The sequence below is a fragment of the Giraffa tippelskirchi genome, chromosome 2 (assembly GCF_054371585.1).
Source record: "Giraffa tippelskirchi isolate mGirTip1 chromosome 2, T2T-mGirTip1v1.2.pri, whole genome shotgun sequence".
Classification (NCBI taxonomy): Eukaryota; Metazoa; Chordata; class Mammalia; order Artiodactyla; family Giraffidae; genus Giraffa; species Giraffa tippelskirchi.
This window is the reverse complement of record NC_137276.1, coordinates 232020743-232044524: the sequence shown is the minus strand read 5'-3', so window position 1 is coordinate 232044524 and position 23782 is coordinate 232020743. Positions and strand designations below refer to the sequence as shown.

The 23782-nt window shown below is 47.1% G+C and overlaps 1 protein-coding gene across 6 annotated transcripts in view; it reads left to right on the top strand.

Annotated features, from left to right (window-relative positions):
• Positions 1-23782, top strand: part of ERG (ETS transcription factor ERG) — a 322953-nt gene that overhangs the window by 86674 nt on the left and 212497 nt on the right. For all 6 annotated transcript variants that reach the window (XM_081573193.1, XM_081573198.1, XM_081573196.1 and 3 more), the window contains exon 3: positions 11254-11341. In XM_081573193.1, coding sequence (XP_081429319.1) covers positions 11270-11341 — 72 coding nt within the window. In that variant the 5' untranslated portion in view covers positions 11254-11269. The remainder of the gene's footprint in view (positions 1-11253; positions 11342-23782) is intronic.

Below are 23782 nucleotides of genomic sequence, written 5' to 3'. Positions count from 1 at the left end.
GAGATGGCTGGATGGCATCACCGACTCGATGGACATGAGTTTGGGTAAACTCCGGGAGTTGGTGATGGACAGGGAGGCCTGGTGTGCTACAGTCCATGGGGTCGCAAAGAGTTGGACACGACTGAGCGGCTGAACAGCAACGTGAAGGGTTGCGTGATAGAAGCCGTTCAGCCTGTTGCAGTAGTTGTTTATACTTGCTGGAAAGATAAAGCCCTCGTGTACTGAAGAAGTTCAGTTTCTTATCTTTAGACAGACGTAGAGGTACATTTGGTTTCTCGTTTTTCCACCTCCCACTGATCTCCTTTGCTTACTTTGGGGAGAGCAGGCGCCAGGGCTGGGGCCAGGTTGAGCTGAGGGAGGCACCAGTTTCAAGGAGATGCTCCCTCTTGGGTGCTGATTCTGCACCTGCAGGAGTTGGGGGGGGGGGTGCCTCCTGAAATCGTGGGTCCCGGGTGGACCTCTCGCTGACGTCTCACTCCATTTAGGAGACCACTGCCCAGGGGAGAGTCAGACCCGTGCAGTTCTTAGGGTAAGCTTTGCTATTAATAGTAAGAAACTGACATACCTAATGTCCACTCATCTGGAATCAGTGAACCTCACGACTGGCTCTTGCAGTGAATGGATCCGTTACGATGAGTTTGCTCAGAGCCATTTTACCTAATGTGTCTGCACTTAATGACTGGTTAGCCTAAAATTAAAAATTCCATTTTAAAATTAAGGACAAAGGACCCTAATGAAAAGTGAGCAGCTTATTTCTTGGGAATTATTTTTCACCAAGTTGCAGGATTTTATACAGTATCGGCCTGCTTGCTTTCTTTCCAGTATTCAGTTCAGTTCAGTCCCTGAATTGTGTCCGACTCTTTGTGAGCCCATGTATTTCCAGTATTGATGCCCACTTATCAGGTGCTTGAAAGAAAAATGAAAGTGTTAGTCACTCAGTGAGTAGTCTGACTCTTTGTGATGCCACAAAGCCTGCCAGGCTCCTCTGTCCATGGAATTCTCCAGGCAAGAATTCTGGAGAGGGTAGCCTTTCCCTTCTCCAGGGGATCTTCCTGACCCAGGGATCGAACCTGAGTCTCCCAAATTGTGGGTAGATTCTTTACCGTCTGACCTACCAGGGAAGCCCTATGAAGTGCTTACTGTGTGCCTAGCCCTGTGAGGGGTTTCAGGAGCATGATTCAGTCTAAGACTCCCAAAGGCCTTCGGTCGCAGGCAAGGGAGATTCACCAAACAGTGCTTCTACTCAGGGACTAACCAGTTAGAATAGACACCGGCCAAATTTTGTGTCACACCTGTGTGAATTCAGTTCAGTTCCGTTCAGTCACTCAGTTGTGTCTGACTCTTTATGACGCCATGGACGGCCATGTTTCCCTGTCCATTGCCAACTCCCGGAGCCTGCTCAAACTCATGTCCATCGAGTCGGTGATGCCATCCAACCATCTCATCCTCTGTTGTCCCCTTCTCCTCCTGCCCTCAATCTTTCCCAGCATCAGGGTCTTTTCCAGTGAGTCAGTTCTTCACATCAGGTGGCCAGAGGTATTGGAGTTTCAGCTTCAACATCAGTCCTTCCAATGAACACCCAGGACTGATTTCCTTTAGGATGGACTGATTGGATCTCCTTGCAGTCCAAGGGACTCTCAAGAGTCTTCTCCAACACCACAGTTCAAAAGCATCAATTCTTCGGCACTCAGCTTTCTTTATAGGCCGACTCTCACATCCATACATGACCACTGGAAAAACCATAGCCTTGACTAGATGGACCTTTGTTGGCAAAGTAATGTCTCTGCTTTTTAATATGTTGTCATAGCTTGTCTTCCGAGGTTCAGGCGTCTTTTATTTTCATGTGTAAATTGCAGAGCATCAATTCGGAGGTGGTAATTGGGGGCCTTTTTTCCTCCTGAGATCAAATAGGTGGTGTCTTTTCCAACTCCATCAGCCAGTTCTCCAGCTCTTAAATACCAACTGAGCATCCTACAGTTTGATTTCATTCTGAGACTTCCTGGAGTTAGTATCAGACACCACAGTCTAAACGCTCAGTCCTGCAAGACTGCCCCCCACTGCAGAGACCAGTGGAGAGCATCAGGTCCCCAGGCTCCCATCCTTCCGTCCAGCTGGGCTACAGTTGGGGGTTCCCACAGCCTCTCTCCAGGATTCAGTAATGGTTTTAAAATTGGAGGGTAATTATTTAACAGTGTTGTGAAGGTTTCTGCCGTACGTCAAGACAAATCAGCCATAGGTATACATGTGTCCCCTCCATCTTGAATCCCCTTCCCATTGCCCTCCCCATTCCACCTCTCTGGGTTGTCACAGAGCACAACCCAGCAGTCCCACTACTGGGCATATACTCTGAGGAAACCAGAATTGAAAAAGACACATGTATCCCAAAGTTCATTGCAGACTATTTACAGTCGCTAGGACAAGGAAGCAACCTAGATGTCCATCAATAGATGAATGGACAAGGAAATTGTGGTACATGTACACAGTGGAATATTACTCAGCCATAGAAAGGAGCACATTTAACTCATTTCTAATAAGGTGGATGAGCCTAGAACCTATTATACAGAGTGAAGTAAGGCAGAAAGAAAAAGACAAATATTATATATTAACACATATATATGGAATCTAGAAAAATGGTATTGATGAAGCTATTTGCAGGGCAGCAAAGGAGACACAGGTGGCTTCCCTGGTGGCTCAGATGGTAAAGAATCTGCCTGCAATGTGGGAGACCCGGGTTCAATCCCTGGGTCGGGACGATCCCCGGGAGAAGGAAGTGGCAACACACTCCAGTATTCTGGCCTGGAGGATTCCATGGACAGAGGAGCCTACATACAGGAGGGTACATACAGTCCATGGGGTCGCAAACAGTCAGACACGACTGAGTGACTAACACTTTCACCTTCAAAGGAGACACAGACATAGAGAAGAGACTTGTGGACACAGTGGGGGCAGAAGAGGGTGGGATGATTTGAGAGAGGAGCCCTGAAACCTACACGGTACATATGTAAAATGGATAGCCAGGGGGAGTTTGCTTTATGACGCAGGATTCAGTGATTCGATAGAAGGAAGCACGGAAGTCAGGACAGCGCTGTACTTCCTATGACAGTGTTTCAGGAAGGACACAGGTGAACAGATGGATGGAAGTTTGTCAGATGGAGGTCCAGAAGGGCCCTGAGCACCAGACCCTCTTCTCCAAGGAGTTGGGAACATGGGGATTGCTCACCGACTAGGAAACTCTGAATCCTGTCGTTTCGGGGTTTTAGGAACCGTTCATCACGTAGGCAGGATCAGTTATGAATTCCGTTTCCAGCTCTTCCTCTTTCTCCAGAGGGATGGGGTGGGGCTGAACGTTCCAGGTCTCCCATCAAGGCTGAGAGCTTCTGAGACCAGCCTGAAGCCATCGAGGGGTCCATCACGACTCACTTCATTAGAACAAAATGTGGTCCTGGGACTCCTGGTGGTTCAGTGGATGGGGCTCCCTGCTCCCAATATGGGGGGCTGGGGTTCCCTGGTGGAGAAACTGGACCCTGCGTGCCACAGCTGAGACCTGCCACAGGCCCCTCCAAAAAAAAAAAAAAAAAAAACATGGTCCTGTTACGCTTCTGTGTATGTGCTCAGTTGCTTCAGTCGTGCCTGACTCTTTCAGACCCTGTGGACTGTAGCCCACCAGGCTCCTCTGTCCATGGAATACTCCAGGCAAAAACGCTGGAGTGGGTTGCCATACCCTCCTCCAGGGGATCTTCCTGACTCAGTGATCGAACCCACATCTCCTGCATGTCCTGCATTGCAGCTGGATTCTTTACCCACTGAGCCACCTGGGAAGCCACCCCTCCCCCCCATCACCCTTAACACTCAGGAAATTTAAGAGCTCTCTGCCAGGAACTGGTACAAAGACTAAGGATGTTTTCTATTCCACCACAGTAAGATTATCCCCATTTTACAGTTGTGTAACTAAAGGCAGTAGAGGATAGAGCGACCTTTTCAGAAAACTAAGATCATGGTGCCTGATCCCATCACTTCATGGCAAATAGATGGGGAAACAGTGGAAACAGTGGCAGACTTTATTTTTAGGGGCTCCGAAATCGCTGCAGATGGTGACTGGAGCCATGAAATTAAAAGATGCTTGCTCCTTGAAAGAAAAGTTATGACCAACCTAGAAAGCATATTAAAAAGCAGAGACATTACTTTACCAACAAAGGTCCATCTACTCAAAGCTATGGTTTTTCCAGTGGTCATGTATGGATGTGAGAGTTGGACCATAAAGAAAGCTGAGCGCTGAAGAATTGATGCTTTTGAACTGTGGTGTTGGAGAAGATTCTTGAGAGTCTGCAAGGAGATGCAGCCAGTCTATCCTAAAGGAGATCAGTCCTGAATGTTCATTGGAAGGACTGATGCTGAAGCTGAAACTCCAATACTTTGGCCACCTGATGCAAAGAACCAACTCATTTGAAAAGACCCTGATGCTGGGAAAGATTGAAGGTGGGAGGAGAAGGGGACGACAGAGGATGAAATGGTTGGATGGCATCACCGACTCTATGGACATGAGTTTGGGTAGATTTCGGGAGTTGGTGATGGACAGGGAGGCCTGGCGTGCTGCGGTTCATGGGGTCGCAAAAGTCGGACACGACTGAGCGACTGAACTGAGGAGGGAAACCGGATCTGGCTTCCATCCTGCATCTGATCCTACACCTCTGCTCAGATGTACTGCCATCTGCGGGAGCCGTGCCCCCAGGCCTTCTAGGACTTTCTCTTGCCCATCCCCCAATCCACACCGCACTTGAAGTTCCTGGGAGCCCAGAGCTCCTGCCCAGGACCTGCCCAAACTGTCCTGGGCATCTTTGGGGCTGACACAGGCTCCTTCCTTGAGATCCATCCCATTGGCAGGTCCTGTGTGTGCTTCTCTAGACCTGATGTACAGCGATCAGGGCCATATAGAAGGAAATGTCCCCATGATTGTGTGGGGGCCTCTCAAACAGGCTGGAACTGGGTTGGGAAGAGAAGCAGGGAGGGAGTGTCCTTTTTCTATTCTGGCCCCAGCCCTGCAGATATCCAGGTCTTCTAACCATCTGACAGTACTGCCTCCCTAATTACGCAGTGCTTATTTTCCTTTTGGCCCTGTGTGCCAGTCCGCACTTTATGCAATTATATCTAAAGCAACCCAAATTAAATATTTGTTTTCTGTGTAGTAAGCACTGGCATTTTCAAAACAGAAATGAAGAAGGGATCGTTTCAGTTTTCAAGATACCCAATAATAAAAGAACATTGGGTCGTGTAATCCAAAGTCATAAACATATACATTACCCAAGGAATTTATTGCAAGAAGTATGTAGTCGAGAAAGGGTTTTTAGACAACACAGATTCAAGTTTTGCAAGGGTTCAAGGGCAAGTAAAAGAGAAAATAAAAGGCTCCTACGGGAATATAAAAGGATCACGTCATTCATCAACAACTAAATATTTGAGAATTGCTCATTGGAAACACAAAAGTGAATTAGAAGAGCTTTTAAAAAAATCCATAATACCCTCTCAAATGGCAGGAAGAACAGACACCAAATGACTGCAAAGACAGTTGAGGGTGTTTGTGGAGGGAAGAGACAGTGGGGAAGGTGATAGAGCTGTCACCCTCTTGGGCTTTAGGGGAGTCGCTTCTTAGCTGATCTGGTTTGGAAGATGACAGCACCATTTGCATTGTTGTTGTTTAGTTGCTAAGTTGTGTCTTGACTCTGCGACCCCATGGACGGACCTCAGCACACCAGGCTTCTCTGTCCTCCACTCTCTCCCAGAGCTTGCTCAAATTTGTGTCCATTGAGTTGCTGATGTTATCTAACCATCTCATCCTCTGCTGCCCACTTCTCTTCTTGCCTCCCATCTTTGCCAGCCTCAGGGTCTTTTCCATGAGTCAGCTCTTCCTATCAGGTGGCCAAAATACTGGAGCTTCATCTCCTTTCAGTCCTTCCAGTGAATACTCAGGACTGATCTCCTTTAGGATGGACTGGTTGGATCTCCTTGCAGTCCAAGGGACTCTCAAGGGTCTTCTCCAACACCACAGTTCAAAAGCATCAGTTCTTCGGTGCTCATTGACATTGACTGGTTCATAAGTTCCTTGAGTTGATGATGATCCTGGTGGTGGAGGTGGTGGTGGCTAGGATCATATACCCTGGCTCCCTAAGGTGGGGGGTGGGAGGAGCGTTGGTTCCCCGCTTCCCTGCCTTCCTGCCAATCCGCATGCCTCTTGCTCTTCAAGGCTTTGTGGTGGCACCTCTGTGGCTCTCTCCCTCCTCTGGGTACTCTCCGTGTCCCTCACCTGCAGTGCCCCTGGCTGCCTGCTCTCAGGACTGAACTCTGCGTATCTGTATCAATTGTTTCCCCTTCTCCACCCCTTGAAGGGCGTGGCTGTATTGCATCTGGAATCCATATATCCCCTTCCCCACAGCTTCATCCTTATGCCTTGAAAGTACCCCAGACTTCTCCATAAAAGACATGAGACATAAACAGTCGTTATTAAGTTTATGTCTTGCTGGGTTACAGATCGAATGGCCTTTGTGACTTCTGTGATGCATCTGTGGTCTTGGATATCCAGAGTGTTGATCCTGTTTCACTGTAGTTAGAAACCCCAGTAGGCTGGCAGGGTCCCATCATGGCAAGTGAGGATCAGCTGCTCCTGGGAAGGGCTCTGAGAATCCCAGAGTCTTCTGGTTGAAGTTTCTCGGTTCCTCTTCAGTTTCCCAGCTCATTTTGAGGGTGGTTCAGGGTTTGAGATCATGTCTGGTAGCTGAGACAGACTGTAAAGAATCTGCCTGCAATGTAGGAGACCTGGATTTGATCCCTGGGTTGGGAAGATCCCCTGGAGAAGGGAATGGCAACCCACTCCAGTATTCTTGCCTGGAGAATTCCCTGGATAGAAGAGCCTGGTGGGCTACAGTCCATGGGGTCATACAGAGTTGGACATGGCTGAGTGACTAACACTTTCACTCTTAGATGAATGGAAATGATTTATTTGTGTGTTGAGATGAAGTCAGTTTCTTTTGAAATTCCTATTGGAGTCACCTTTTATCTCTCTAGTTGGGAAAGTCTTGAGGGGCATCTAGGTAACCTGGTTATTAAAAACATATAGTATATATTGGTAATTGCCACAAAAATGCCACGTAACACTATATCTCCAATCTCAGTGGTTTAAAACAAGTAGCATTTGTTCTGCTCGTGAGCCCGTGGGTCTGCCATTCACATTAGCCTTCCTGAGCAGTTTTGGTTTTGTAGTTTCCCTCACGTGCCCCAGGTTTGATGGTCTCTCAGATGGATGATCAGTGGTCTTGGCTGGAGAGATTGGATGACTGGGCTTTCTCCACGTGCCTCTCGTCTGCAAAACACTAGCCTGGGCAGGTTCCCATGGGGCTAGAGAGTTACAAGTGGAAACGCTTGGTATCTCTTCAGACTTGGGCTGTCCTTGTGCTGTGCTCTGTTGGATGAAGCAAGGCCCAGGGGCCGCCCAAGAACAGGGCTTGGGGAAGCAGACCCTACTCAGTGAGAGGAACCACTGTCATGGGCGGAACGGACCCAGAGAAGCGTGAACAGACACCCTCTTTTAACCCACCGTAGCACGACAGGAAAATGTGAGCCAGCTGGTCTCCGCCTTCTCTGTGTGTCTACACACATGCAGGGTACTTGGGCCGTCAGCCAGTCCCACGCTGAGCAGCCTCAAACAACAGCCCACTTCCTGTTTCCCGTAATCCTGTACCGGGCCGGACCGTTCTCCTCTCTCGATATTGCCAGGGGCTGCGGTCATCTGAGACATGACCGTGTTGCAGTGTCCAGGGTGGCTCCTTTGTGGGCCCGGCCCCTGAGCCTAGTGTCAGCCATGCACCCGCCTTGGGCCCCTGCCACATTGCTGAGCCACCCGGGGGCTCCGGGACTGGGTTCCCACCAGCAGGAATGGAGAGCTGAGCTCAGGGCCCCCCAGAGCCTCCTTCTGCAGCATTTCAGGATCAGAGGCGGTTGCTAAATCTCCTGGGCTTTGAGGGTAGGGGACAGGCTTGTGGTGTGTGTGTGTGTGCAGGGGGGGCGCTCCCTAGGGGAGATGCTGAAGCCTACAAAAAGAACCCTTGTTCCTGAGCTCGGGGTCCTGCAGCAGTTGGGTGGCGGGGGTGGGGGCTTCCTATTGTCAGGAAGCCCTGAGGAGGCCATCCTGGGGGAGTTGAAGGAATCCCCCCACCACCAGGGGAGCCAGTTCCGAGAGACCTCTGGCCGGGCCCCTGTCCTCTGTCCTCCCCCTAGTTTGCCAAGAACATGCGTTACCTTCAACCGCTCCCCTAGTCAATTTCAGGACAGTGCTTCATTGTTTTGCATGTTTAGCAACTATTATCCCCCAGAGGACTTAATTTTGACTTGAAGGGGGAATTGCATATTTCCCAGGATCAAGAAGTTTGGCTTTAGGAAAAAATAATGTCTGAGGTTCCAAGTTTTGTCATCTTCTTGGACAACCAAGCTGCCCCTGTTCTTGGGACTTGCAGCCACCTGGGGGATAGACTCCACCCCACCCCACCCCCCTCCAAGCATTAGGGCTTCCCTGGTGGCTCAGAGGTAAAGACTCCACCTACCAATGCATCGAGACCCAGGAGACAAGGGTTTAATCCCTGGGTCTGGAAGATCCCCTGAAGAAGGAAACGGCAGCCCATCCCAGTATTCTCGCTTGGGAAATCCCGTGGACAGAAGAGCCTGGTGGGCTGCAGTCCATGGGGTCACAAAGAGTCAGACATGACTGAGTGACTGAAAACGCACGCACCCCAAGCATGCAGACCCGAGGATGAAGGCTTCCCGTGAGAAGCCGAACTGTGCTGAAAGTGGATGTGTCTGTACCTGGAGAGGGTCAGAAAGCCTGGATTACAGATGTACTCCTGTGAGAGCCCTGGCAGATCCCTGGAGTGATGTGTTTGAAAGCTAACTTGGAAGTCTGCTTTTGTGTCTGTCTTCCTGTCATCAAGCTGCTTGTTTTCATTCTGAAGTTTACTACTGCTCAGGGTCAGAGGCCTGACTTACGAAAAAGAAAACACACAACAGTAAGAGTTAGTCAAAAAGTGATGCCACCTGAAAACATAAATTAGAAAAGTTGTTTTCAGCGCCAGAAAAGAACCGATGGCTCAGACCTACAGAGAGCCTAAGGCTGATTGGGGAAATGGTGCCTGGAGCCCTGGGGAAGGGTCCCGAGGATGGGAAAGGTTCCCCTTGGGATCAGCTTTGGCTGGACTGTGGCCAGGAATGCAGGGGGCCTCGAGTGGGTGGTGGGTAGCTTCAGGGAAGAAGTACCACTGCCCTTCTCTCCTGCCCCCTGAGCTCCAGATGGTGTCTCATTGGTCAGACTTGATTGGGCCCAGAAGGCAAGGGAGCCCAGCTAAGGTCACCTGTAGGGGTCAACCCTGGGGGGCAGGGTGGGAGGGGAAAGTGGAGAGTGGTTCTGGTGTGGGAGGGCAGAAAAGAACCACAACACACTGGTCTGTAATCTGAAGAAAAGAATATCCTGGGTGAAGTATTTATCCCTAGAATATTGGTATCTTAAAATTTAATTCATTTGGGTTTAAAATTTCAATGCATTAAATTATCTTCAAAATACAGGGGGAAACCTGCTAATTATGTCAAACCGAAGAGCCTTTTGGGTCTTCTTGGTGTCAGGCCAGTCTGACTTGAATCCTGGCGCTGTTTCTTATTAACCACGTGATCTTGGATAAGTTAGTAACTACCCTGGGTGTCCACGGGCTTCCCTGGTGGCACAGTGGTAAAGAATCTGCCTGCCTGTGCAAGAGATGCAAGAGACGGGTTCGATCCCTGGGTCAGGAAGATCTCCTGGAGGAGAACATGAAAACCCACTCCAGTGTTCTTGCCTGGAGAATCCCATGAACAGAGCCGCCTGGCAGGCTACGGTCCATGAGGTCGCAGAGAGTCTGAAGCACACACTTACACACTGGGTGTCCGCATTCCCAACTGGATGATGGGAATGTGAGCGCTCAGAGAGGGGGCTAGGGCTAGGGCTCAGGGAGCAATGCCTGGGGAGCCCTTAGCCTGAAAGCCTTAGCGGCTTATGCACTCAGTGGCCAGTAGCTGTGCTTTTTATTAAGTGACTAATTATGAAGCTTTGGAGAAGGAACTGCCACCCCACTCCAGTATTCTGGCTGGGAGAATCCCACGAACAGAGGAGCCTGACGGGCTACAGTCTGTCCATAGAGTTTCAAAGAGTCAGACATGCCTGAGCACTTGAGCAATTAGGAAGCTTACAGATGTGTTTTGTTGTTCAGTTGCTCAGTCCTGTCTGACTCTGTGACCCCATGGACTGCAGTGCGCCAGGCTTCCCTGTCCTTCACCATCTCCCGCTTAAACTCCTGTCCTGTGAGTCAGTGATGCCATCCGACCATCTCATCCTCTGTCACCCCCTTCTCCTCCTGTCGTCAATCTTTCCCAGCATCAGGGTCTTTTGCAGTGAGTTGGCTCTTTGCATTAGGTGGCCAAAGTACAGATGTGTAGATGGTATTAGTTTGGGTAGAAATGTCAGAGTCCAATTCTGTCAATATAATAAAAAATATCATTTTGGGGGTCTCATTTCTTCCTTTAAATGATCACTCATAGATGCTGCTCATGTAAAATGATGTGTATCAGCTGAATTTGATTTGGATTTTGGGGAGCTTGACGTCTTAGGGTTATGGGGATTAAAACTACATGATATTCCCAACATAAGAGAAGTCAGGTTTCTCGTCACTTCATCCACTGTTCATATCTAAAAGCAAACATCTGAGGAGACCTTCACTGTTCACCTAAAACTGTCACAACATTGTTAATCATTGTGTGTCCTCAGTCGTGTCCGACTCTTTGCAACCCCACGGACTGTAGCCCGCCAGGCTCCTCTATGGGAAGAATACTGGAGTGGAAGCCATTTCCTCCTCCAGGGGATCTTTCCGACCCAGGGATCGAACTCATGTCTCCTGCGTCCCCAGATTCTTTACCACCTGGGGAGCCCCATTAATTGGCTATTGCTATTCAGTCGTTCAGTCGTGTCCTACTCCTTGCGACCCCGTGGACTGCAGCTCACGAGGCTTCCCTGTCCTTCCTCATCGGCTGTACTTCAATACAAAATAATTTTTTTTTTTTAATAAAGGCAAACGTTTAATGCAGCGCTGGGATTCCATTACTGTTGGGTGTGCTCTGTTCAGGCCTGATGGAGAACAGGACGCAGATATGTGGCTGCTCATGGCTGTGTCACCCCTTTGTGTCTCCTAGCTGCCTCGGATGCTGAATGAATGGTAGCCACGCTGGCCTCCTGAAGGTCATGATTCAGACTGTCCCAGACCCAGCAGCGCATATCAAGGTAGGTTCCATCCTGGCCACGCAAGTGCCGTGACTTCCTCCTTGACTGGATTTTTCACAGACCTCTGCCCATCTCTCAGTGAGTGCCAGGGTCAGCCATCCACAGCTGTGAGCCAAACCCAGTCCACTGTCTGTTTTTCCACAGCTCGGGAGCTAAGAAAACGCCTTTCACATTTTTAAATGGTTGAAAAAAAAATCAAAAGAATATTTCACAGTGCATGTAAATGACAGGAAATGTAGATTTCATTGTGCAGCAGCAGCAGTGTTCTCCTGGGCTCTAGCCACGCTCATTTCCATGCTGTTGGGGGCTGCTTCCATGCTGTCATGGCAGAGTTGAGCCCTTCCAACTTGGAGACCATATGGGCTGTGAAGCTGACAGTATTTACTATCTGGTTCTTTGCAGGGAAGGAGAGCTGACCCCTGAGTTAACATCGAAAACCACATCCAAATTCTCTGACTTCTGTTCTAATTCCATCTCCTTTACGCTTCCCGGGGTTACCTAGGGAGAGACGGGAGGGGCGGGGGCTTGGGTTTCCAGCGCTCAGCCGCCGTGTTATCGGGGCGCCCCGACACTTCAGCAGCTCGTCACCCACGCCTGCCCCCCTCCTCTGCCCACTGACAGCTCTTCCGCGGGCTCTGGAGGTGAGAGAACTGGGGGGCTGAGACTTGAGCCAAGGCAAGTCCCTGTGAGGAAGCCGGCCCGTTCCTTTCAGGGCTCCGCGTCCACGTGGTTGCAGCCACCGGGAGGAAATGAAGTGATGGTTTTCATATACTTGACCCAAATAAAAGTTACAGAAAACGTCGGGGCTTGAGCTACATCAGCCAGATAGGCTGTCTGCACCTGCGCTGGTTGGTTCAGCTGTCTACGTTGGCCCGATTCACTCACTGCGTGCGTTGCCAGTTCTTGACTTTCCCCATGTAAATTCATTTCCCCAAGTGGCCTGGTCTTTTTTTTTTTTTTTTTACTAATTTTTACTCTTTACCTGAAACATTCACTGAAAATCGAAAGCGACTTACAAAGGAGAAAGCTTATGGTATTGAACGGTTTTACCATTTTGAGGGGGGTACTAAAACATAAAACACCCTCTGAAGTGGCATGTACACACACGCATTTACATACACACGTGCATCTTAAAAGGAGTATATTTGGAAAAGTGTTGGGTACCATGAGCAACTCACATTTACACCCATTTGATTTCTTTGAGAATGGAACTAGGAGTAATGAGTTTTAAGTGTGTTTTTTTTTTTTTCATAACTTTGTGGGTGTTCTTGCAAGCGTGAGAAATCTCGGGAGTCCGAAGGGTGTGGAGGGTGCTAGATTTCTTCCAGGGGCTGAGAGGACCGGACCTTCTGCAGACGCTATCGTTTGATTTCTGTGTGATGGTTTATTGGGGCATGGCTGCTATGTCTGCAAAACACAAGTGGGAAAACTCTTGTGGCTGTGATAAGGTTCCTTCAGAACTATCTGGGATGTGTTTGGTGAGTGTGCTTGTGCTACACACAGATGGGGGAGGGGACCTTTTTCTTTCAGTCTCTGTTAACCGTGAAGCTGCATGTTGCAAAGAGAAGCTCTCAGAGAAGGAAGGGGATACAAGAAATACCTCCTGAAGCTCAGAGCATGAGCAGCAACAACTGAAATTCATTTTGACTGGCGTTCTATTCGTAACCAACCAGAAGGAAAAGATGAGGTCAGCAAGAAATTATTGCAGATTTTTAAAGTTAATTTATCCAGTACAAACAGACAAATCTGAGAAACATGATCCTTGTAAAAGTGTTCAGTAGAAACATTCTGTATTTGATCTCAGAAATGAGCTATGTTTGCAGCTCCGATTTATCTTATTATCCTCATATTGGTTAATGTAAATGTAAGTGAAGGATAATTGTGAGAAATGGTAACCCTGAGAGTTTCTTAAAAACAAATTTCAACTCAAATTGCTTCTGTGTCTTTGAAGATGAACTGTCAGTTTAGAGCGGCAGATAGTAAGAGCCGATGTTGGCTTTGAGGTAGAGAGAATTCTATTAAAGCCATTTTCTTCTTTTGTAAATCTATCAAATTCCACCTACTGAAATTTTAATAATTATTCCTGGACTTCCTTTTTTTTCCGTATATGAAATTGGTGTCCTTGACAACAGTCAGGAAAATAAGGCTGCTTTCTACTGTTTCCTTAAAATACCCAGTTTGGGGAGTTTACTCAGTAAAATTTTCTGTGCTGAGATGTTTCTGGTTCTGGACTAAGGGACACAGCTCTTATTTCTTGGAGAAGAAGTTCTTATAAATGACGCATGACAGGGTTCACTCGATATGTTAATGCAGATAGTGGAAGAGTTTGTTTTTGGCTCACTGCTCCAGAAATGTTTTTCTCATCTGAAAAGTACTTGAATTCTCTGCAGAAGTGACTTCACATGGCAGTTGTGCAGGGAGACGGCCATAAAGACTTTATGCATCCCTCGTACCTCTCCATAGGCTGATCTGGAGGAAAGAAATGATCCTTTAGTACTTAGGAAATGTATCCCACATAGCTTCCTATAGTTCTTTCCTGCCAGAGCAAATTACTTTTATCCTTTCGTATATTGAAAGAGCTGGAAATGATTTTACAAAGGAGGGATGGTAAATAATTACGAAATGTTAGTCTTGACTTACATAATGGGACGGTTGTGGCAGTTGGTTTACAAGGAAAATGAACCGAACTTTAAATGTATTTTTAGCCTATTCTTCATTGATGAGAATGGTAAGTTATTAAGCATGTCTTATTTGTCTTTGCCGGCCCTTCCAAGCACGTTTTATTTATTTATAAGTCTGTGCCGGGTCTTCGTTGCTGCGAGCAGGCTTTCTCTAGTTGCACGGTCTTCACTGCAGCGCGGGGGCCTCTCCTTGCCGTGGCTTTTTTTTATTGCAGAACACAGGCTCCAGAGCTCTGACTCAGTAGTTGTGACACATGGGCTTGGGCTTAGTTGTCCTTCAGCGTGTGAGATCTTTGCGGACTAGGGATGGAGCCTGTGTCCCCTGCATTGGCAGGTCGATTCTTAACCGCTGGACCACCAGGGGAGACTCAAGCACTTTCTTATGATAAGCATTATGGTGTCACAACAGTGTGCACTTAGCTGGTTAGGTCATGTGATCCTTCTATTGCTCTGCTAACAGGTAATACCTTTTACCACCAAAGATGGATCCAGACTCTTATCCCTGTTACCACAGCCAAACTGGTACTGCTTGCTGCATGACAGGCTAATAAATTCAGAGATAAGTAGTGAGTTGTTGGAACAAGTGATAGTGCTTTAATTCAGAAGCCAGCAGACTGAGAAGATGGTGGACTAGTGTCCTAAAGAATCAGGCCTCTTTTTACTTAAAAAAAAAAAAAAAGTGGGGGGTGAGGCTCATTGTTGTCAACCTCTTGGTGCAGGAATCCTTTATTCTTGCAGCTGTCTGGGTAGGTCTTGTCACAATGTTCCTATAAACTTCCAACAAGATAATTGTTGCTTTCTGCTCTGCAACTTTTTATCTCTGTGAATGGAAACATGCTATACCTTTAAAGGTCAGAGGCTTGATAATGGGCTATTCTGTATACTTCAGACTGTAGGCAACATACTTTTGCAAAGGTGCTGGGCCAGCATGACTAAGCACAGGCCACAGAGTCGAATTGGAGTTGAGTTTCCTGTTTTCTGTTACATCCTGAGCAGGGAAAAAAAGACTAGAAAATCCATTTTATTAGGATTTGGCAAAGATTTTGGTGATGAATTCTCATCCTGGTAAAGGAGTTCTCCATTTATGTCATTGCATTTCCTCATAAGAGCTCTGTTTTAATATTTCCATTTACCATCATTGGATGAAGAGGCTGGGCAGAGTAGTGAAGTTTATGACTTTAGAGAGACATCTGATTGGTACCTTTTGTAATCGTCCGTTTGCCGGTCACCAGCACTTGGAATACTGTACATTTTTGAACTGGCCAAAGGAGAATGGGGCTGAGAGGGGAAGGGTCTGAATTTTAGTTCTGCCCTGTGGATCACAGGCTACGTGACCTAGAGATGCTGGTTCCTGAAGCTTCCTGAGCCGCATGTTCTTGGCAAAGTTCACGTTGTGGGTCCTGGCATCCTAGGACCCGATTCAATTCCCGCTCTATCATTGGTAACTTGGTGATGTCGTATAACTTCTTTAATCTCTCTGTGCCTTGGTTTCCTCTTTTCTGAAGCGGAAGCCCCTACTTTGGGGATTAGCGTGAGGATTTAGTGATCTGTTCTTACAGGTAATGTACCTAGACCCCACCAAGAGCTCTTGTGGTCCATAAAATGAGGGTACTGTATCCATGTTAAAGAAGACACAGTGTCATCATGTCTGATTTACATAGAGCCACATGGATACCTCTTAGAAAGTACTGGGTGAAAAAGAAATCTAAAACAGGATGTGCTCAGTGGCACCGTACTATTTACATAGAGGAAAGCATGTACACTTCCCAAACAACAGCACGTACTTTTCATGGATATGTATGGATCTGAAACATATGACCACATCCAAGGGAATGCGTGCATGTATGGGATGAGTTGGCTAGTTGGCTAGTAACTAGTTGGCTAGTTACTCTGAGAGGTGGTTAAGGGACAAGGGATATGACAGTAATGATATACATATAATGTCAGTTACTGGCATGGAGGTTTGGAAGTGGTACAGAAAGTCCTTTCTTCCACACTGGTGCCAAGCTGGTATCATACCAACTGTACTTAGTCACTAGTTTGGCTTTACCTACTTAAGCTAATCATGCTCCAGCAGGTCTGCCCTAGTATATGCCCTCTTGCACACGGGCGCCAGGAAACATGCATAAGCAAAAAACTAGAACCACCCAAATGCCCACCAGGAGAAAAATAAATTATGGTCTGCCCCCCCAGTGGAATACTACACAGCAATGAAGAATAAACTACAAGCATCTACCTGTGTCTTTGTATCTATGTGTGTGATTCTCAAGGTTGGGTGAAAAAAAAAGTCACAGAATAATAGAGTATGATTCTGCATATAAAGATCAAAAAGAGGAAAAAACTACTAAACATATGTTGTTCAGAGACACACACATATGTGGCAAAAAGAAGAACAAAGGCACAATATGCATATAATAATTCAGGGTAGGAAAAAATGCCTTGTCAGAGAGGGGAAGGTTTGGGGGAGGGACTCGGGTCAGGGCGAGTTCTGAGGTTGTGGTGTTGCCTGTGTCGGCTGAGTTCATGCGAGGAGGTTTGCTCTTTATTCTTAAACTTGCACAGGGTCACATATCCTGTTTGTGTAAGAGTGATATTTACAATAAAGGTAAGATGCTGAAAGAGGAGGACGGGAAGACGGAGGTGGGCAGCTCAGGATGGCATCACGTTTGGGAAGACACTTACTAACTGTAAACCCTTGATTATCACAGTGGCAGGTGGAGACTGCTTGGTCCATCGCTGGTCTAGCTGCAGAGGAGGGCAGGAGCCAGCTCTGGTTACGTGACGTCTGGGCAGGGGACCGTGGTGACGGGCTGTGCCTGCCCCGAACCTGAGCGTGGGGCTCTCCACGTTCTTTGCTCTGCTCTTTCGTTTTTAAATTAGACGATAGTTGATTTGCAGGGTTACATTAATGTCTGCTGTACGGCAGCGTGATTCAGTTATACATACATCATACACGTTCTTTTCTCATTTCCCAGTATGGTTTATCACTGGTCCTTAAATAGAGTTTCCTGTGCTATATGGAAGGAATTTGTAGCTTACTCATTCTCTGTGTGACAGTTTGCATCTGCTAATCCCAGACTCCCAATGCACCCCACCTTCAGCTCCCTGCCCGTGGCAGCCACATGTCTGTTCAGTCCATCGGTCATTTCCAAGTTGAGTGAGTCCACCCGCCTTTAGCTCTTTGAGTGACTTCACTGCACCCCTTTTGCAACAAGGAATCTCTCTCTGATTCACTTGTTCATTTATTCAGCAAACATTTTTAAAAGCCTTCTGTGTATTTGAAACGGGTTGGGGGTGTAGGTGTTGGTCGCACAGTCATGCCTGACTCTTTGTGACCCCGTGACTGTAGCTCACCAGGCTCCTCTGCCCGTGGGATTCTCCAGGCAAGAATACTGGAGTGGGTTACCATTCCATTCTCCAGGGGATCTTCCCGACCCAGGGGTTGCACCTGGGTCTCCTGCACGGCAGGCGGATTCTTTACCATCTGAGCCACCAGGGAAGCCCAGGTGTGAGAATAAGAGACCATAAAGACACAGCATCTGCAGTCCGGGGCAGAGGACACGTGTTCCCAAACACATGTTCTGGGACACGGCCCGGGGCTGAGGCTGGACCTCCCCATCCCCACCTCACCCATCCCAGCTGGTCCTGAAACAAGCCCTGTGCTGGGCCAGCATGGCTTCTGCCTGGAGACAGACAGCCTGGTGGTCTTCCTGGGGGTCCCCCCGTGCTGGTCCAGGTGGAGCATCGGGGGCTTCAGACTGTGCCCCACCGGCCTGATGGCTCCCAGGTCCAGCCCACAAGCGGTCATGTCTAGAAACGCCTGGAGCCTGTCGCTGCTCTGTGGTCCAAAGGAGCGCGCCAGGCTCAGGTGTGGGGTCCACGGCCAGCGAACCTCCAGCTCCTGCTCCCAGGGTTTCGTGTGAGGATCAGTCACAGACGGTTGACCACAGGGTAAACAGTTTCTCTGTTCTGGTTTCTAGTTGCTTCCACATGTGGAGAAGGATTGAAAAATCTACTTTCTCAGGATTTGTTTCTAATTATGATTTTTTTCCCCTTCCCGTTCCTTTCCCCTTTAACGTTTATATATTTTTTGGCCCATTTTTTAGAAGTGTGTTGGGGCCAGATGGTCTAGGTTTGAAGCCTGGCACTATTTCTTATTGTAAAGAAGGCTGAGCACCAAAGAATGGATGCTTTCAAGTTGTGATGCTGGAGAAGACCCTTGAGAGGCCCTGGGACTGCAACGAGATCCAACTAGTCCATCCTAAAGGAAATCAGACCTGAATATTCATTGGGAGGACTGATGCTGAAGCTGAAGCTCCAGTATTTTGGCCACCTGATGGGAAGAACTGACTCATTTGAAAAGACCCTGATGCTGGGAAAGACTGAAGGCAGGAGGAGAAGGGGACGACAGAAGATGAGATGGTTGGATGGCATCACTGACTTGATGGACGTGAGTTTGAGCAAGCTCCAGAATATGGGGAAGGACAGGGAAGCCTGGCATGCTGCAGTAAATGGGGTTGCAAAGAGACAGGCACCACTTAGCGACTGAACAACAGACAACCACTTCTTACCAGTTGCCGCAGTTGTAACGTGGGAATAGATAGTGTACCTACCACATAGTATCATGACGATTAAATTAGTTAATATTAATGCTTTTCAAGCACTCGGAACAGTGATTGGCTCACATTAAACACTTATTAGGAGAAGGCAATGGCACCCCACTCCAGTACTCTTGCCTGGAAAATCCCATGGACGGAGGAGCCTGGTAGGCTACAGTCCATAGGGTCGCTAAGAGTCGGACACGACTGAGCGACTTTACTTTCACTTTTCCCTTTCATGCACTGGAGAAAGAAATGGCAACCCACTCCAGTATTCTTGCCTGGAGAATCCCAGGGATGGCGGAGCCTGGTGGGCTGCCGTCTATGGGGTCGCACAGAGTTGGACACGACTGAAGCGACTTAACAGCAGCAGCAAACACTTATTATAACGTCACATGGACTTCCCTTGTAGCTCGGCTGGTAAAGAATCTGCCTGCAATGCTGGAGACCTGGGTTCGATCCCTGGGTTGGAAGATTCCCTTGGAGAAGGAAAAGGCTACCCACTCCAGTATTCTGGCCTGGAGAATTCCATGGACTGTATAGTCAATGGGGTCCCAAAGAGTTGGACACGACTGAGTGACTCTCACTTTCATAACATCACATATTATTATGAATATATTGTAATATCATTAATTATATGATGTATTATAGATGCAGGATATTATATATTGTATTTTATAGTAATTATATAATACATTTTTATATTGTTTATATATATTACTGATAAGCTTGATAATATATTATTAACACTTTATTACCCAGGTGGCACAGTGATAAATAATCTGCCTGTAATGCTGAAGATACAAAAGACATGGATTCGATCTCTGGATCGGGAAGATCCCCTGGAGAAGGAAATGGCAACCCACTCCAGTATTCTTGCCTGGGAAATCCCATGGACAGAGGAGCCTGGTGGGCTACAGTCCACGGGGTTCCAAAGAGTCAGACACAACTGAGCGACTGAGCACACACGTATATAATTAATATGTTATTAATGTGTTATACATTAATATGTTAATTATTGCCAATAATATCACACTATATTATTATTAAAAACTAAAGCAGTTGTATATTATTATATTATTAATGTATAATATTATAAATATATTAGCATACGCTTACAGAGTGACCATGGAAGTGGAGAAGAAAGAAGAGGGAATATTCTGGAAACAACTGGAAAGATAACAGGGTCAGTAGTTGCCAAGAAGTCCACTGCTGGACTGCCTTCTTTCCCAGATGACTCCATGGCTGCCTGTGTGGAAGCAATGCTAAATATTTCTGACCATAAAAGATGCTAAACTTAAACCCTGTTTGCATTTCATAGAAGAAAGAGTCTGAAAGAGATTTAAGAAGTAGCCAGCATTAAGCACAAGGTCACTAGGAGGCCTGAGAACCCAGCCAATGAGCGGGATGCTTTTAAAGTAACACGAAGCAGATGCAAAAAGTGCCCCGCTCTGCATCTGAGTAAGCGACTGGATGCTTTCTGTGACTTGTCCTGTCACCCTGGAGAAGAGACAAGGGCTCCCAGGTGGGAGCACCCTACCCAGCTCCTACCTGACCCACGGAGGACCCACTGAACCGTGAGCCTTTTGCACTTCTTTGCAAATCTGATTCATAGTGGCTTTGCTTCCAAGGAGGGTGGACTGCTTATTTGTTCATGACATACTCAACAGAGGCCCAGAGCTTTCCTCCCTGAATCTGTGTCCTGGGAAGATGATGCAAGCCTACGATATGCTGCCTGTTTTTTCCTCAGTAAATCAGCTTTGATCACATGCCGACGGGGTTATTTAGCACATCCCTCGACAAGCCTGGAGACTCTGGGCTGTTTATCACTGCAAGATCATTTTTGTGTGCTTTCATTTTTCTCTGGGACGGTGGCACTTAATGAAACGCAGAAGAGCAAATCTGTGAATATTCCCACAATGAATGGAGATGATTTGTGTAACCAGAAGGTAACACTGTTTAAAAATATCAAGATATTCGATATGGCAAAACTGTAGAGACTTTAACATCCAAAGTCTCACCTGTAGGTATTCTGGGTGAAGTTCGCTGGAGCAGGGCTGGACTTCGTCTCTTGCTGCTGACTTCCTGCTCCTCTTGGGGCTGAGCCCTGTCTCTTGGTGGGGGCTGTGCTCAGGGAATGTGCTGGGGGGCTTTTGGTGTGCTGTCCCCCAAACTGGCACCTTCCCATTAAGATTCAGCGACACTGACTTTTAGGGAGGGCTCCAGCTTTACCAGGGCTGTAAACGGGGGTTGGAGGACATTCAGATCATTTCCCTGGAGAATGATTCATGCACTGTTCCTGCTAGGCTTCTCGCAGAGGTAGTTCTCAGAAGATAGCCTGGACATCTAATCAAAATGCAGATTTCTAGGCTCTCTGAGAAAGCTCCATCTCCAGTAAGTTTGGGTTGGACTCAGAGATCTGCATTTTAACAAGCACCTGAGGTGTTTCTGTGGACCTTGCTTAGATAATGAATAATTATTAATGATTACCCTAGTCTTACGGGGCTGTGCTGGTGGCTCAGATGGTAGAGAGTCTGCCTGCAATGCAAGAGACCCGGTGTCAAGATCAGGAAGATTCCCTAGAGAAGGGAACGGCAACCCACTTCAGTATTCTTACCTGGAGAATCCCATGGACGGAGGAGCCTGGTGGGCCACCATCATGGGGTTGCAAAGAGTCAAACACGACTAAGAGACTAACACTCACTTTTTCAGTCTAGTATGATGGTAAACATTTATCAGAGCAACTGGTTTTTTTTTTTCCTGTTTACACTGGTGGCTTCATTGTTTTGTGCCACTGATCTGAATGTCCTAGTCATGTGTATAAGGATTTCAGTTCAGTTCAATCGCTCAGTTGTGTCTGACACTGTGACCCCATGGAATGCAGCACGCCAGGCTTCCCTGTCCATCACCAACTCCTGGAGCTTGCTCAAACTCATGTCCATTGAGCCAGTGATGCTATCCAACCATCTCATCCTCCGTCATCACCTCCTCCTGCTTTTAATCTTTCCCAGCATCAGGCTCTTTTCCAGTGAGTCAGTTCTTTGCATCAGGTGGCCAAGGTATTGGAGTTTCAGCTTCAGCATCAGTCTTTCCAATGAATATTCTGGACTGATTTCCTTTAGGATTGATTGGTTGGATCTCCTTGCAGTCCAAGGGACTCTCAAGAATCTTCTCCAATACCATAGTTTAAAAGCATCAATTCTTTGGTAATCAGCTTTCTTTATAGTCCAACTCTCACAACCATACATGATTACTGGAAAAACCATAGCTTTGACTAGATGGACTTTTGTTGGTAAAGTAATGTCTCTGCTTTTTAATATGCTATCTAGGTTGGTTATAGCTTTTCTTCCAAGGAGCAGGCGTCTTTTAATTTCATGCCTGCAGTCACCATCTGCAGTGATTTCGGAGCCCCCCAAAATAAAGTCTGTCACTATTTCCACTGTTTCCCCATCTATTTGCCATGAAGTGGTGGGACCAGATGCCATGATCTTAGTTTTCTGAATGTTGAGCTTTAAGCCAACTTTTTCACTCTCCTCTTTCACTTTCATCAAGGGGCACTTTAGTTCTTCTTTGCTTTCTGCCATAAGGGTGGTGTCATCTGCATATCTGAGGTTATTGATATTTCTCCCGGCAATCTTGATTCCAGCTTGTGCTTCATCCAGCCCAGCGTTTCTCATGATGTACTCTGCATATAAGTTAAATAAGCAGGGTGACAATATACAACCTTGATGTACTCCTTTTCCTTTTTTGGAACCAGTCTGTTGTTCCATGTCCAGTTCTAACTGTTGCTTCCTGACCTGCATACAGGTTTCCCAAGAGGTAGATCGGGTGGTCTGGTATTCCCATCTCTTTAAGAATTTTCCACAGTTTATTGTGATCCACACAGTCAAAGGCTTTGGCATAGTCAATAAAGCAGAAGTAAATGTTTTTCTGGAACTCTTAATTTTTTGGTGATCCAACGGGTGCTGGCAATTTGATCTCTGGTTCCTCTCCTTTTTCTAAATCCAGCTTGTACATCTGTTAACTCGTGTGAGATGAGTGCAATTGTGCGGTAATTTGAACATTCTTTGGCATTGCCTTTCTTTGGGATTGGAATGAAAACTGACCTTTTCCAGTCTTGTGGCCGCCGCTGAGTTTTTCAAATTTGCTGGCATATTGAGTGCAGCACTTTCACAGCATCATCTTTCAGGATTTGAAATAGCTCAACTGGAATTCCGTCACCTCCACTAGTTTTGTTCATAGTGATGCTTCCTAAGGCCCACTTGACTTCACATTCCAGGATGTCTGGCTCTAGGTGGGTGATCACACCATCGTGGTTATCTGGGTCATGAAGGTCTTTTTTGTATCGTTCTTCTGTGTGTTCTTGCCACTTTTCCTAAATATCTTCTGCTTCTGTTAGGTCCATACCATTTCTGTCCTTTATTGAGCCCATCTTTGCATGAAATGTTCCCTTGGTATCTCTAATTTTCTTGAAGAGATCTCTAGTCTCCCATTTTATTGCTTTCCTCTATTTCTTTGCATTGATCACCGAGGAAGGCTTTCTTATCTCTCCTTACTGTTCTTTGGAACTCTGCATTCAAATGGGTATATCTTTCCTTTTATCCTTTGCCTTTAGCTTCTCTTCTTTTCATAGCTGTTTGTTAGGCCTCCTTAGACAGTCATTTCACCTTTCTGCATTTCTTTTTCTTGGGGATGGTCTTGATCCCTGTCTCCTGTACAGTGTTAGGAACCTCTGTCCATAGTTCTTCAGGTACTGTGTCTATCAAATCTAGAAAAACCTTGTGCGTACTAGGACCCAGGAGAAAGGAGCAGTCCACAAGAGACTGTCCCAGACTTGTCTGTGAGGGTCCAGGAGTCTCAGGCAGAGGCATGGGTTGGCAGTGGCTTGCTGCAGGGTTGGGGGCCCTGAGTGCGGCAGTGTGTGCATAGGACCTTTTGAAGGAGGTCACCATTATTTTCATTACCTCCACCATAGTTTGGCCTCAGGTCAAACAACAGGGAGGGAATACAACCCCACCCATCAACAGAAAATTGGATTAAAGATTTCCTGAGCATGGCCCAGCCCAGCAGAACAAGACCCAATTTCCCCCTCAGTCAGTGTCTCCCATCAGAAAGCTTCCATAAGCCTCTTATCCTTCTCCATCAGAGGGCAGACAGAATGA